A 16,218-nucleotide genomic window follows, 5' to 3' on the forward strand; every position below is an offset into this window, starting at 1 on the left:
GGACCCCAGAGGGCCAACAGATTTGACACAAACCGCATATCATTCACATTACCAGTGCAGCAATGACAACTGACCGTCTCAAATTCCCAGAGTCAGGTTTTTTCCTTTTCTTTAAAACAAACAAACAAACAAACAAACAAACATGTATTGTAAGGCTTGTTATAATTTTTTTTTGTAAATGATCATAAATAGTAGTAAAGATTGTATTAAAACAAATGTTTTAAAAAAACATTTATAAGAAATCCTTTAGTTAAAAAAAAACATGTAAAGCATTTATTTTATTATTTATGTACTTGTTTATTTATGTTGATGACCATATATTGTAACTTCTTCAATTTATGACTGCCTTTTTTTTTCTTCTTTTTTTTTTAAATGACCAAACGTAAAGCATTTTTAAAAACATGACCTTGTATAGTAAGGCATTTATTTAAAAAAAAAAAAAACGTAGTAAAGTAAGGCATTTATTTACAAAAAAAAAAATCATGTGTACTACTAAGGCTTTTATTACAAACAATAATTAATGACCATGTCAAGTAATGTTTTTGTTACTTCTTTCAAAAAGTTAACATGTATAGTAAGAGATTCATTTAAAAAAAATAGCCATGTATAGTAAGGCATTTATTTAAAAAAACAAAAAAGACAAAAACATAGTAAAGTAAGGCATTTATTTACAAAAAAATCATGTGTACTACTAAGGCTTTTATTACAAACAATAATTAATGACCATGTCAAGTAATATTTTTGTTACTTCTTTCAAAAAGTTAACATGTATAGTAAGAGATTTATTAAAAAAAAATAGCCATATATATTAAGGCATTTATTAACAAACAAACAAACAAACAAACAAACAAACAACAACAACAACAAAACATACTAAAGTAAGGCATTTATTTACAAAAAAAAATCATGTGTACTACTAAGTCTTTTATTACAAACAATAATTAATGACCATGTCAAGTAATGTTTTTATTACTTCTTTCAAAAGGTTAACATGTGTAGTAAGAGATTTATTTAAAAAAAAAAATAGCCATGGAAAGTAAGGCATTTATTAAAAAAAACAAACAAACAAAAAAAAACATAGTAAAGTAAGGCATTTATTTACAAAAAAATCATGTGTACTACTAAGGCTTTTATTATAAACAATAATTAATGACCATGTCAAGTAATGTTCTTATTACTTCTTTCAAAAAGTTAACATGTATAGTAATAGATTTATTTAAAAAAAAAATAGCCATGTATAGTAAGGCATTTATTTAAAAAAAAAAAAAAAAACGCAGTAAAGTAAGGCATTTATTTACAAAAAAAAACATGTGTACTACTAAGGCTTTTATTATAAACAATAATGAATGACCATGTCAAGTAATGTTTTTATTACTTCTTTCAAAAAGTTAACATGTATAGTAAGAGATTTATTTAAAAAAAAATAGCCATGTATAGTAAGGCATTTATTAAAAAACAAAAAACAAAAAAAAACGTAGTAAGTAAGGCATTTATTTACAAAAAAAATCATGTGTACTACTAAGGCTTTTATTACAAACAATAATTAATGACCATGTCAAGTAATGTTTTTATTACTTCTTTCAAAAAGTTAACATGTATAGTAAGAGATTCATTTAAAAAAAAATAGCCATGTATAGTAAGGCATTTATTAAAAAAAATAAATTAAAAAAAACGTAGTAAAGTAAGGCATTTATTTACAAAAAAAATCATGTGTACTACTAAGGCTTTTATTATAAACAATAATTAATGACCATGTCAAGTAATGTTTTTATTACTTCTTTCAAAAAGTTAACATGTATAGTAAGAGATTTATTTAAAAAAAATAGCCATGTATAGTAAGGCATTTATTTAAAAAACAAACAAACAAACAAACAAACAAACAAAAAACAATCAAAAGAACAAAAACCTAGTAAAGTAAGGCAATTATTTACAAAAAAATCATGTGTACTCCTAAGGCTTTTATTATAAACAATAATTAATGACCATGTCAAGTAATGTTTTTATTACTTCTTTCAAAAAGTTAACATGTATAGTAAGAGATTTATTTAAAAAAAAAATAGCCATGTATAGTAAGGCATTTATTAAAAAAAAACAAAAAACAAAAAAAACGTAGTAAAGTAAGGCATTTATTTACAAACAAACAAACAAACAAACAAACAAACAAACAAACAACAACAACAACAAAACATACTAAAGTAAGGCATTTATTTACAAAAAAAAAATCATGTGTACTACTAAGGCTTTTATTATAAACAATAATTAATGACCATGTCAAGTAATGTTCTTATTACTTCTTTCAAAAAGTTAACATGTATAGTAATAGATTTATTTAAAAAAAAAATAGCCATGTATAGTAAGGCATTTATTTAAAAAAAAAAAAAAAAACGCAGTAAAGTAAGGCATTTATTTACAAAAAAAAACATGTGTACTACTAAGGCTTTTATTATAAACAATAATGAATGACCATGTCAAGTAATGTTTTTATTACTTCTTTCAAAAAGTTAACATGTATAGTAAGAGATTTATTTAAAAAAAAATAGCCATGTATAGTAAGGCATTTATTAAAAAACAAAAAACAAAAAAAAACGTAGTAAGTAAGGCATTTATTTACAAAAAAAATCATGTGTACTACTAAGGCTTTTATTACAAACAATAATTAATGACCATGTCAAGTAATGTTTTTATTACTTCTTTCAAAAAGTTAACATGTATAGTAAGAGATTCATTTAAAAAAAAATAGCCATGTATAGTAAGGCATTTATTAAAAAAAATAAATTAAAAAAAACGTAGTAAAGTAAGGCATTTATTTACAAAAAAAATCATGTGTACTACTAAGGCTTTTATTATAAACAATAATTAATGACCATGTCAAGTAATGTTTTTATTACTTCTTTCAAAAAGTTAACATGTATAGTAAGAGATTTATTTAAAAAAAATAGCCATGTATAGTAAGGCATTTATTTAAAAAACAAACAAACAAACAAACAAACAAACAAACAAAAAACAATCAAAAGAACAAAAACCTAGTAAAGTAAGGCAATTATTTACAAAAAAATCATGTGTACTCCTAAGGCTTTTATTATAAACAATAATTAATGACCATGTCAAGTAATGTTTTTATTACTTCTTTCAAAAAGTTAACATGTATAGTAAGAGATTTATTTAAAAAAAAAATAGCCATGTATAGTAAGGCATTTATTAAAAAAAAACAAAAAACAAAAAAAACGTAGTAAAGTAAGGCATTTATTTACAAACAAACAAACAAACAAACAAACAAACAAACAAACAAACAAACAACAACAACAACAAAACATACTAAAGTAAGGCATTTATTTACAAAAAAAAAATCATGTGTACTACTAAGGCTTTTATTATAAACAATAATTAATGACCATGTCAAGTAATGTTCTTATTACTTCTTTCAAAAAGTTAAGATGTATAGTAAGAGATTTATTTAAAAAAAAATAGCCATGTATAGTAAGGCATTTATTTAAATAAAAAAAATAAAAAATAAAAAACGTAATAAAGTAAGGCATTTATTTACAAAAAAATCATGTGTACTCCTAAGGCTTTTATTATAAACAATAATTAATGACCATGTCAAGTAATGTTTTTATTACTTCTTTCAAAAAGTTAACATGTATAGTAAGAGATTTATTTAAAAAAAAATAGCCATGTATATAGTAAGGCATTTATTAAAAAACAAAAAAACAAAAAAACGTAGTAATGTAAGGCATTTATTTACAAAAAAAAATCATGTGTACTACTAAGGCTTTTATTATAAACAATAATTAATGACCATGTCAAGTAATGTTTTTATTACTTCTTTCAAAAAGTTAACAATAAATAAATCTCTTACTATACATTGTATAGTAAGAGATTTATTTAAAAAAAAATAGCCATGTATAGTAAGGCATTTATTAAAAAACAAAAAACAAAAAAAAACGTAGTAAGTAAGGCATTTATTTACAAAAAAAATCATGTGTACTACTAAGGCTTTTATTATAAACAATAATTAATGACCATGTCAAGTAATGTTTTTATTACTTTTTTCTAAAAGTTAACATGTATAGTAAGAGATTTATTTTAAAAAAAATAGCCATGTATAGTAAGGCATTTATTAATTAAAAAAACAAAAAACAAAAACGTAGTAAAGTAAGGCAATTATTTACAAAAAAATCATGTGTACTACTAAGGCTTTTATTATAAACAATAATTAATGACCATGTCAAGTAATGTTTTTATTACTTCTTTCAAAAAGTTAACATGTATAGTAAGAGATTTATTTAAAAAAAAAATAGCCATGTATAGTAAGGCATTTATTAAAAAAAAACAAAAAACAAAAAAAACGTAGTAAAGTAAGGCATTTATTTACAAACAAACAAACAAACAAACAAACAAACAAACAAACAAACAAACAAACAAACAAACAACAACAACAACAAAACATACTAAAGTAAGGCATTTATTTACAAAAAAAAAATCATGTGTACTACTAAGGCTTTTATTATAAACAATAATTAATGACCATGTCAAGTAATGTTCTTATTACTTCTTTCAAAAAGTTAAGATGTATAGTAAGAGATTTATTTAAAAAAAAATAGCCATGTATAGTAAGGCATTTATTTAAATAAAAAAAATAAAAAATAAAAAACGTAATAAAGTAAGGCATTTATTTACAAAAAAATCATGTGTACTCCTAAGGCTTTTATTATAAACAATAATTAATGACCATGTCAAGTAATGTTTTTATTACTTCTTTCAAAAAGTTAACATGTATAGTAAGAGATTTATTTAAAAAAAAATAGCCATGTATATAGTAAGGCATTTATTAAAAAACAAAAAAACAAAAAAACGTAGTAATGTAAGGCATTTATTTACAAAAAAAAATCATGTGTACTACTAAGGCTTTTATTATAAACAATAATTAATGACCATGTCAAGTAATGTTTTTATTACTTCTTTCAAAAAGTTAACAATAAATAAATCTCTTACTATACATTGTATAGTAAGAGATTTATTTAAAAAAAAATAGCCATGTATAGTAAGGCATTTATTAAAAAACAAAAAACAAAAAAAAACGTAGTAAGTAAGGCATTTATTTACAAAAAAAATCATGTGTACTACTAAGGCTTTTATTATAAACAATAATTAATGACCATGTCAAGTAATGTTTTTATTACTTCTTTCAAAAAGTTAACATGTATAGTAAGAGATTTATTTAAAAAAAAAATAGCCATGTATAGTAAGGCATTTATTAAAAAACAAAAAACAAAAAAAAAACGTAGTAAAGTAAGGCATTTATTTATAAAAAAAAAAAATCATGTGTACTACTAAGGCTTTTATTACAAACAATAATTAATGACCATGTCAAGTAATGTTTTTATTACTTCTTTCAAAAAGTTAACATGTGTAGTAAGAGATTTATTTAAAAAAAATAGCCATGTATAGTAAGGCATTTATTAAAACACACAAAAAAAAACGTAGTAAAGTAAGGCATTTATTTACAAAAAAATCATGTGTACTACTAAGGCTTTTATTATAAACAATAATTAATGACCATGTCAAGTAATGTTTTTATTACTTTTTTCTAAAAGTTAACATGTATAGTAAGAGATTTATTTTAAAAAAAATAGCCATGTATAGTAAGGCATTTATTTAAAAAAACAAAAAAACAACAACAAAAAAACGTAATAAAGTAAGGCATTTATTTACAAAAAAATCATGTGTACTCCTAAGGCTTTTATTATAAACAATAATTAATGACCATGTCAAGTAATGTTTTTATTACTTCTTTCAAAAAGTTAACAATAAATAAATCTCTTACTATACATTGTATAGTAAGAGATTTATTTAAAAAAAAATAGCCATGTATAGTAAGGCATTTATTAACAAACAAACAAACAAAAAAAAACGTAGTAAGTAAGGCATTTATTTACAAAAAAAATCATGTGTACTACTAAGGCTTTTATTATAAACAATAATTAATGACCATGTCAAGTAATGTTTTTATTACTTTTTTCTAAAAGTTAACATGTATAGTAAGAGATTTATTTTAAAAAAAATAGCCATGTATAGTAAGGCATTTATTAATTAAAAAAACAAAAAACAAAAACGTAGTAAAGTAAGGCAATTATTTACAAAAAAATCATGTGTACTACTAAGGCTTTTATTATAAACAATAATTAATGACCATGTCAAGTAATGTTTTTATTACTTCTTTCAAAAAGTTAACATGTATAGTAAGAGATTTATTTAAAAAAAAAATAGCCATGTATAGTAAGGCATTTATTAAAAAAAAACAAAAAACAAAAAAAACGTAGTAAAGTAAGGCATTTATTTACAAACAAACAAACAAACAAACAAACAAACAAACAAACAAACAAACAAACAAACAACAACAACAACAAAACATACTAAAGTAAGGCATTTATTTACAAAAAAAAAATCATGTGTACTACTAAGGCTTTTATTATAAACAATAATTAATGACCATGTCAAGTAATGTTCTTATTACTTCTTTCAAAAAGTTAAGATGTATAGTAAGAGATTTATTTAAAAAAAAATAGCCATGTATAGTAAGGCATTTATTTAAATAAAAAAAATAAAAAATAAAAAACGTAATAAAGTAAGGCATTTATTTACAAAAAAATCATGTGTACTCCTAAGGCTTTTATTATAAACAATAATTAATGACCATGTCAAGTAATGTTTTTATTACTTCTTTCAAAAAGTTAACATGTATAGTAAGAGATTTATTTAAAAAAAAATAGCCATGTATATAGTAAGGCATTTATTAAAAAACAAAAAAACAAAAAAACGTAGTAATGTAAGGCATTTATTTACAAAAAAAAATCATGTGTACTACTAAGGCTTTTATTATAAACAATAATTAATGACCATGTCAAGTAATGTTTTTATTACTTCTTTCAAAAAGTTAACAATAAATAAATCTCTTACTATACATTGTATAGTAAGAGATTTATTTAAAAAAAAATAGCCATGTATAGTAAGGCATTTATTAAAAAACAAAAAACAAAAAAAAACGTAGTAAGTAAGGCATTTATTTACAAAAAAAATCATGTGTACTACTAAGGCTTTTATTATAAACAATAATTAATGACCATGTCAAGTAATGTTTTTATTACTTCTTTCAAAAAGTTAACATGTATAGTAAGAGATTTATTTAAAAAAAAAATAGCCATGTATAGTAAGGCATTTATTAAAAAACAAAAAACAAAAAAAAAACGTAGTAAAGTAAGGCATTTATTTATAAAAAAAAAAAATCATGTGTACTACTAAGGCTTTTATTACAAACAATAATTAATGACCATGTCAAGTAATGTTTTTATTACTTCTTTCAAAAAGTTAACATGTGTAGTAAGAGATTTATTTAAAAAAAATAGCCATGTATAGTAAGGCATTTATTAAAACACACAAAAAAAAACGTAGTAAAGTAAGGCATTTATTTACAAAAAAATCATGTGTACTACTAAGGCTTTTATTATAAACAATAATTAATGACCATGTCAAGTAATGTTTTTATTACTTTTTTCTAAAAGTTAACATGTATAGTAAGAGATTTATTTTAAAAAAAATAGCCATGTATAGTAAGGCATTTATTTAAAAAAACAAAAAAACAACAACAAAAAAACGTAATAAAGTAAGGCATTTATTTACAAAAAAATCATGTGTACTCCTAAGGCTTTTATTATAAACAATAATTAATGACCATGTCAAGTAATGTTTTTATTACTTCTTTCAAAAAGTTAACAATAAATAAATCTCTTACTATACATTGTATAGTAAGAGATTTATTTAAAAAAAAATAGCCATGTATAGTAAGGCATTTATTAACAAACAAACAAACAAACAAAACAAAACAAACAAACAAACAAACAAACAAACAAACAAACAAACAAACAAACAAACAAACAAACAAACAAACAAACAAACAAACAAACAAACAAAAACAAACAACAACAACAACAACAACAACAACAACAACAAAACATACTAAAGTAAGGCATTTATTTCCAAAAAAATCATGTGTACTACTAAGGCTTTTATTACAAACAATAATTAATGACCATGTCAAGTAATGTTTTTATTACTTCTTTCAAAAAGTTAACATGTATAGTAAGAGATTTATTTAAAAAAAAATAGCCATGTATAGTAAGGCATTTATTAATTAAAAAAACAAAAAACAAAAACGTAGTAAAGTAAGGCAATTATTTACAAAAAAATCATGTGTACTACTAAGGCTTTTATTATAAACAATAATTAATGACCATGTCAAGTAATGTTTTTATTACTTCTTTCAAAAAGTTAACATGTATAATAAGAGATTTATTTAAAAAAAATAGTCATGTATAGTAAGGCATTCATTAAAAAAAAAAAAAAAAAAACATTTAAAAAAAAACGTAGTAAAGTAAGGCAATTATTTATTAAAAAAAATCATGTGTACTACTAAGGCTTTTATTATAAACAATAATTAATGACCATGTCAAGTAATGTTTTTATTACTTCTTTCAAAAAGTTGACGTGTAGTAAGAGATTTATTTAAAAAAAAATAGCCATGTATAGTAAGGCATTTATTAAAACAAAAACAAACACAAAAAAAAAACGTAGTAAAGTAAGGCATTTATTTACAAAAAAATCATGTGTACTACTAAGGCTTTTATTACAAACAATAATTAATGACCATGTCAAGTAATGTTTTTATTACTTCTTTCAAAAAGTTAACATGTGTAGTAAGATATTTATTTAAAAAAAAAATAGCCATGTATAGTAAGGCATTTATTAAAAAACAAAAAACAAAAAAAAACGTAGTAAGTAAGGCATTTATTTACAAAAAAAATCATGTGTACTACTAAGGCTTTTATTATAAACAATAATTAATGACCATGTCAAGTAATGTTTTTATTACTTCTTTCAAAAAGTTAACATGTATAGTAAGAGATTTATTTAAAAAAAAAATAGCCATGTATAGTAAGGCATTTATTAAAAAACAAAAAACAAAAAAAAAACGTAGTAAAGTAAGGCATTTATTTATAAAAAAAAAAAATCATGTGTACTACTAAGGCTTTTATTACAAACAATAATTAATGACCATGTCAAGTAATGTTTTTATTACTTCTTTCAAAAAGTTAACATGTGTAGTAAGAGATTTATTTAAAAAAAATAGCCATGTATAGTAAGGCATTTATTAAAACACACAAAAAAAAACGTAGTAAAGTAAGGCATTTATTTACAAAAAAATCATGTGTACTACTAAGGCTTTTATTATAAACAATAATTAATGACCATGTCAAGTAATGTTTTTATTACTTTTTTCTAAAAGTTAACATGTATAGTAAGAGATTTATTTTAAAAAAAATAGCCATGTATAGTAAGGCATTTATTAATTAAAAAAACAAAAAACAAAAACGTAGTAAAGTAAGGCAATTATTTACAAAAAAATCATGTGTACTACTAAGGCTTTTATTATAAACAATAATTAATGACCATGTCAAGTAATGTTTTTATTACTTCTTTCAAAAAGTTAACATGTATAATAAGAGATTTATTTAAAAAAAAATAGTCATGTATAGTAAGGCATTCATTAAAAAATAAATAAAAAAAACATTTAAAAAAAAACGTAGTAAAGTAAGGCATTTATTTACAAAAAAATCATGTGTACTACTAAGGCTTTTATTACAAACAATAATTAATGACCATGTCAAGTAATGTTTTTATTACTTCTTTCAAAAAGTTAACATGTGTAGTAAGATATTTATTTAAAAAAAAATAGCCATGTATAGTAAGGCATTTATTAAAACAAAAACAAACACAAAAAAAAAAACGTAGTAAAGTAAGGCATTTATTTACAAAAAAATCATGTGTACTACTAAGGCTTTTATTACAAACAATAATTAATGACCATGTCAAGTAATGTTTTTATTACTTCTTTCAAAAAGTTAACATGTGTAGTAAGATATTTATTTAAAAAAAAAATAGCCATGTATAGTAAGGCATTTATTAAAAAACAAAAAACAAAAAAAAACGTAGTAAGTAAGGCATTTATTTACAAAAAAAATCATGTGTACTACTAAGGCTTTTATTATAAACAATAATTAATGACCATGTCAAGTAATGTTTTTATTACTTCTTTCAAAAAGTTAACATGTATAGTAAGAGATTTATTTAAAAAAAAAATAGCCATGTATAGTAAGGCATTTATTAAAAAACAAAAAACAAAAAAAAAACGTAGTAAAGTAAGGCATTTATTTATAAAAAAAAAAAAATCATGTGTACTACTAAGGCTTTTATTACAAACAATAATTAATGACCATGTCAAGTAATGTTTTTATTACTTCTTTCAAAAAGTTAACATGTGTAGTAAGAGATTTATTTAAAAAAAATAGCCATGTATAGTAAGGCATTTATTAAAACACAAAAAAAAAAACGTAGTAAAGTAAGGCATTTATTTACAAAAAAATCATGTGTACTACTAAGGCTTTTATTATAAACAATAATTAATGACCATGTCAAGTAATGTTTTTATTACTTTTTTCTAAAAGTTAACATGTATAGTAAGAGATTTATTTTTAAAAAAAATAGCCATGTATAGTAAGGCATTTATTAAAAAAAAACAAAAAAAAAAACATAAAACAAAAAAACGTAGTAAAGTAAGGCAATTATTTACAAAAAAAATTATGTGTACTACTAAGGCTTTTATTATAAACAATAATTAATGACCATGTCAAGTAATGTTTTTATTACTTCTTTCAAAAAGTTAACATGTATAGAAAGAGATTTATAAAAAAAAAAAATAGCCATGTATAGTAAGGCATTTATTAAAAAAAAAACAACAACAACAACAACAAAAACGTAGTAAAGTAAGGCATTTATTTACAAAAAAAAAATCATGTGTACTACTAAGGCTCTTATTTTAAACAATAAGTAATGACCATATCAAGTAATGTTTTTATTATTTCTTTCAAAAAGTTAACGTATAGTAAGAGATTTATAAAAAAAAAAAAAACAGCCATTTATAGTCAGGCATTTATCTAAAAAAAAGAAAGAAAAAAAACATGTATAGTAAGACATTTTTTAAAAGATGACCATGTATAGTCAGGCGCTTTTTAAAAAAAATCCATGTATAGTAAGGGTTTTATTATTAAAAAAAAAAAAAAAAAGACCATGTATAAACTAGTGAGACGTTTGTTTCTTATGTGTGCGTGTGCGCGTGCTGTTTAATTCACCTGAAACCCTCTTGAGGCATTTGTTTAAATAAGCATGTATAGTAAGATTTTTTAAAACAATGTATAGTAAGATGTTTAAAATATTCATATATATATTTATTTAACAAAATTAAAATAAGACAATTCATCATTTGCTTGATCGCTTACTCCTCACAAGGGCCTCGGGGGTGCTGGAGCCTATTCCAGCTGGCTTTGGGCAGTAGGCGGGGGACACCCTGGACTGGTTGCCATTGCCAACCAACCGCAGGGCACACAGAGACGAACAACCATCCACACTCACACGCACACCTCGGGACAATTCGGAGCGCCCAATTAACCTGCCATGCATGTCTTTGGAACGTGGGAGGAGACCGGAGTACCCGGAGAAGACCCACGCGGGCACGGGGAGAACATGCCAACTCCACCCAGGAAGCCCGGAGCCTGAGCTCGATCTTTCGTCCCCAGTGGTGGGAGGCGCCCATAAGACAATTTATTTAAAAGAAAATTAAAACGTATCGCTTTTATTATAAAAATAAATGATCATGTACAATGCTTTTATTATTATTATTATTATTTTAAAGTTACCATGTCTAGCGTAGACATTTATTTTAAAAGTAGCCATGTATAGTAAGGCATTTATTTAGAAAAAAGCAAAACAAAACTGTATAGTAATACATTTTTAAAAAGAAAGATCGCCATGCATAAGCAGGCATTTATTTAAAAAAAATAACCATGAATAGTATTATTTATTAAAAAATAAATATATATATGCTATTATAGTATAGTATAGTATATAGGATAGTAAGGCTTTTATTTATTTTTTTAAATAAATGACCATGTATAGAAAATGACCGCGTATATTAAGGGGTTTTTCTTTCTTTTTTTTTTTTCCAACGTCAATGTATACTAAGTTAAAATAACTGTATAATAAAGCATTTTTTTTTGTAAATAACCATAGCAAGGTGTTAAAAAAAAAAAAAAAAAAAAAAAAAAAAAAGATGTCGGGGTATATTAAGTTAAAACGACCATTGTTAGTAAAGCTTTTATTTACTTTTTTTTTTTTTTTTTAAGACCTTGGACAATGAGGTGTTTATTTATTTTTACTTTAAAAAAAATGACCATGTATAGTAAGGCTTTTATTTATTTTATTTTTTTTAAATGACCATGCGATTAGTAATTTTATTTTCCTGTAATTTTATTTTCGTCTCCATGTAGTTCAACAACACATAAAAATTATGCAATTTTGTCAATGAAATCATGGAGCTTATTGAATTCAAAAAGAAAATCAATATAAAGACAAGACTTGAGAACTCAGGTTTTATGTAATTACTTATTATACGCTTCATGTAGTGTGACAGCATAATGAAAGGCCACACAGCATGCAATTTGAAAAAACAAAAAACAAAAGCAGATTTTTATTTTTTTAATGAACAAACAACAAGAATAAGTTTACAGTGGTGAAGAATTTATTCAGGAAACTTCTCACCAAAGACAGGGAATGTAGAATAACAACAATAAATATCCAACATGAAGAGCATAACCAGCATACATGTTTACTGACATGAAAAAACAAAACAAAAACAGTAGTACGTTTTAATTTGTTGCAAATAATTCTAGTAGTTTCTTTTATGGAATGAAGAAAGACCAGCAATGAAATATGGCAGCATTGCCATAAATCAAATTGACTTTAATTTCTAACAGCATGGAAAGTAAATACACCAGCAAATGTAAACAAAATAGACATAATCCTGACATTATCTGAATATTAGGTATAATATACTGCATATATGTAAAAACAGCTCATTTTTCTCTCTGAGCCCAAAAGAGGCAGTGAGTTAAAGTATCAAAGAATGCAAAATACAATGGCCAAGATCAAAATATAAGACGCGTCTTTTCCCTCAGACTCACGGTATCAATGCAAGCTTACCTATTTTTTTTTTCCCACGTTAATTTCATTTTAAAACTTCATAATACAGTCTGGATGTTAAAAACATCAATAAGCACATAAGGCACGTTGATGTTTAAGGCACAGCATTTTTTTTTCTTTTCATTTTTTTGTTGTATTCTGCAGTACACCTCCCAAAATATTTAAGGCAAAGCGTTACAAAGCATATTTTTTCATTTTTTACAAACCTGTTTTGCCCAACAAGCAATTAGCAACTTTTATTCATCAGTATAAATTAATTTGTAAAAGTTGTGTGAATCCTGCGCTCTCTGCACTTTTACAGTGTTTTGTCATAACCCTGTAATGTAGTAACAACCAGTAAGACCAATATAGTGACTAACACTTTTTAACAATGAAAAACCCTCCTTAAAGATTGTCCGCAAAATTAACATGAAAAACGTATAGTTTTTATACGGAGGCCATTTTTTTTCTGAGACAAATTATCACCAAGTCGAAATGAAAATGTACTCAAAGTCTATAACCTTTTTATACAACTGAATGATTTGCAAAACACCTTCTGAAAATTTTTATAATGAGTTTGAACTTTTTAAAGGCACATTTTAAACTCTAACTTTCAAAAGTGAGTTTGGCAAACAGGACAGTAATAAATACATTAGATTATTCTGATAATATTATTGTGTTGGTACCTATCAGATCATAGATTCTCTTCCTTGCTAATTAACCGTACCAATTAATCTTAAACATTCAAAATGTCTGTAGCTATAGAAGAACATACAAGAAGATTGATGAATATAATCGGTTCATACTTGTGGGTACGCTCGATGCTACACTCACTGGCCACCACTTTAGGGACACCTGCACAATGTAATGTGAATTTATATTTCAGATTGATAATTGTTCCATGATAATGATCCATAAACAAAGTTATTGTTAGTGGTGCAAAAAGTAAAAATGCATGTTTATAGTACATGGTCAACATGTAACATTTTGTGCAGTTGACGTTTTCCAAAACCTGCGATCATTTCCATGGGAGAAGCATTGGCCAGTCGTTTTTTTTCTGTCTATGATATTGTGATACAACTCGAGCTCGTTTACAAATAATGTTACGCTAGGACAGTGCTTCTCAAATAGTGCCCCCCCTTAGGGGGGCGCGAGGCACCATCAAGGGGGGCACGTTTGACCTCGGGGAACATGCTTTTTATTTTTATTTTTACTGTTCTAGAATAAAGTGCAATTGCACCTCCACTACATTAGGGGGCAGTGGCGCTCTCATTATTGGCAGGGTGTGCGCAGGGAGCATTCGCTTGGTGGTGTAGGGGTTTTGTTTGCACTCAGCATGCGCGCTTTGCACACAGCAAAAATAAATAAATAAAATAAAAAAAAATCAGCACAAATTATTTTATATATTTTTGTTTTGCAGGTTAAAGTTTTTTTTTAATATTGTGCTCCTGAGTTAACGTTGGTGATCAGTTTGAACGCATTATTTATTGATTTTTTATTTTTCCGTATCATATGGTTTGACGTGGTCAGTCAAAAAATGTTTATCGTTTAATTAAGGATTTAATTTTATTTTTGAATTTCAGATGCACTTTAAATATTTTCTGTTACAGTTAATAAAGCTATTCTTTGTTGTAAGTTGGTCCATATTTCTCTCTTTTTTTAATTCTCTTTTACATTATTACGGATACAGTGTTGTGCAGAGGTGTGCTTAAAACGATTTTAGAGACAAATGATACTATTTATAGTTGCGGGGTGGGGGGTCATGACAGAAAATAATTGAGAAGCACTGCACTAGGACAATGTGAAAGAAGCATGCGTGCTTTCAAATAGAATTGGGCCCCCGTAAATACAAATGAACTTGATCCCAGAGAACATGTGTAATACTCCATTTTGATTGTTATAGTGCTCCTTCCTCTCAAACACATTGACGCTGGACTTTTAAACCTCAGTGACCTTACTGATCTGCTCCGGCACCTTCTCTTCTTTCACTTCTTCCTGTTGTGGCGCTAGTTCATCTTCATCATCAACGCTGAGGTCCAGCCGCAGGTTATCCAGAGTTTGGCGAATTGTCAGAGTCTCCTTACGCCTAAAAGGGCAAACAATTACACTACATTTGCACATATTATTCAGAAATTTAACATCCATCGTTTGGCGCCAACCTTCCTGGAGGTGCCGCAGGATGAAAATTGGTAACAAATTGAAGTGTTGGATAAGAGGCATGGTTTGAAAAGATTTCATTTTCAGAAAATCTAATATTAGTAGGTGTGTCCAAATTAGTGCGTTAATTTAGAGTTAATTTATTTATTATAATATAATATAATATAATATAATATAATATAATATAATATAATATAATATAATATAATACAATATAATATAATATAATTAGGGGTGTCCAAATTAGTACGTACGTTAAAATTTTGAGTTAATTTAAAATGCCACTAATTTACTTGGAAAGCCCGTACTGTGGAAATTCCAGTTGCAACATAACAGACACGCCCACGTCAAAATTTAGCAGTAATGCTTTTAATACTTATGCATATATTTGTGGAGGCTGGGTTGTATTGTAGAATTTTTAAAAATGTGCAGAATTTCACAAGTTACTTCATGTTCAAGATTAGATAGCTGTTAACATGAAAAGAAAAATGAACTGAGCTGTCACCAATGTCTTACAAATGCAATTATGCCATTTAGTGGCAGACGACTGACTTCAACACAAATCAACATCACACTGTTTTTTACAGTACAGTACATCTTTTTAATTTTAAGTGAATTTTCTGAATTTATATGAAATTACTGTATTATAAACTAAATGCAGCTATATTTCTATTAGCTTAACATTTATTCCCACTCTTATGTTAATGAGTATGAAAACTTAGAAAAAATATTTTATTGTATTTTAGAACAGATATAAAATTTGCTATTAATCTGAGTTAACTATTGAAGTCGTGAATAATTATGATTACAAATTTCTTTTACAAGTTACTTCAAGTTAAAGATTGGATAGCATTTAATATGAAAAGAAAAATGAACTGAGCTGTCACCGTCATACAAATGCAATTATGCCATCTACTGGCAGAAAAATGA

The 16,218-nt window shown here is 25.3% G+C and overlaps 1 protein-coding gene across 5 annotated transcripts in view; it reads right to left on the minus strand.

The window, feature by feature from the left end:
- Positions 1-12,673: 12,673 nt before the first annotated feature.
- The window catches only part of LOC144002483 (uncharacterized), a 54,189-nt gene continuing 50,644 nt past the window's right edge, over positions 12,674-16,218 (minus strand). For all 5 annotated transcript variants that reach the window (XM_077497769.1, XM_077497766.1, XM_077497765.1 and 2 more), the window contains one exon: positions 12,674-15,217. In XM_077497769.1, coding sequence (XP_077353895.1) covers positions 15,070-15,217 — 148 coding nt within the window. In that variant the 3' untranslated portion in view covers positions 12,674-15,069. The remainder of the gene's footprint in view (positions 15,218-16,218) is intronic.

The sequence above is a fragment of the Festucalex cinctus genome, chromosome 15, assembly GCF_051991245.1.
Source record: "Festucalex cinctus isolate MCC-2025b chromosome 15, RoL_Fcin_1.0, whole genome shotgun sequence".
NCBI classification, from domain to species: domain Eukaryota; kingdom Metazoa; phylum Chordata; class Actinopteri; order Syngnathiformes; family Syngnathidae; genus Festucalex; species Festucalex cinctus.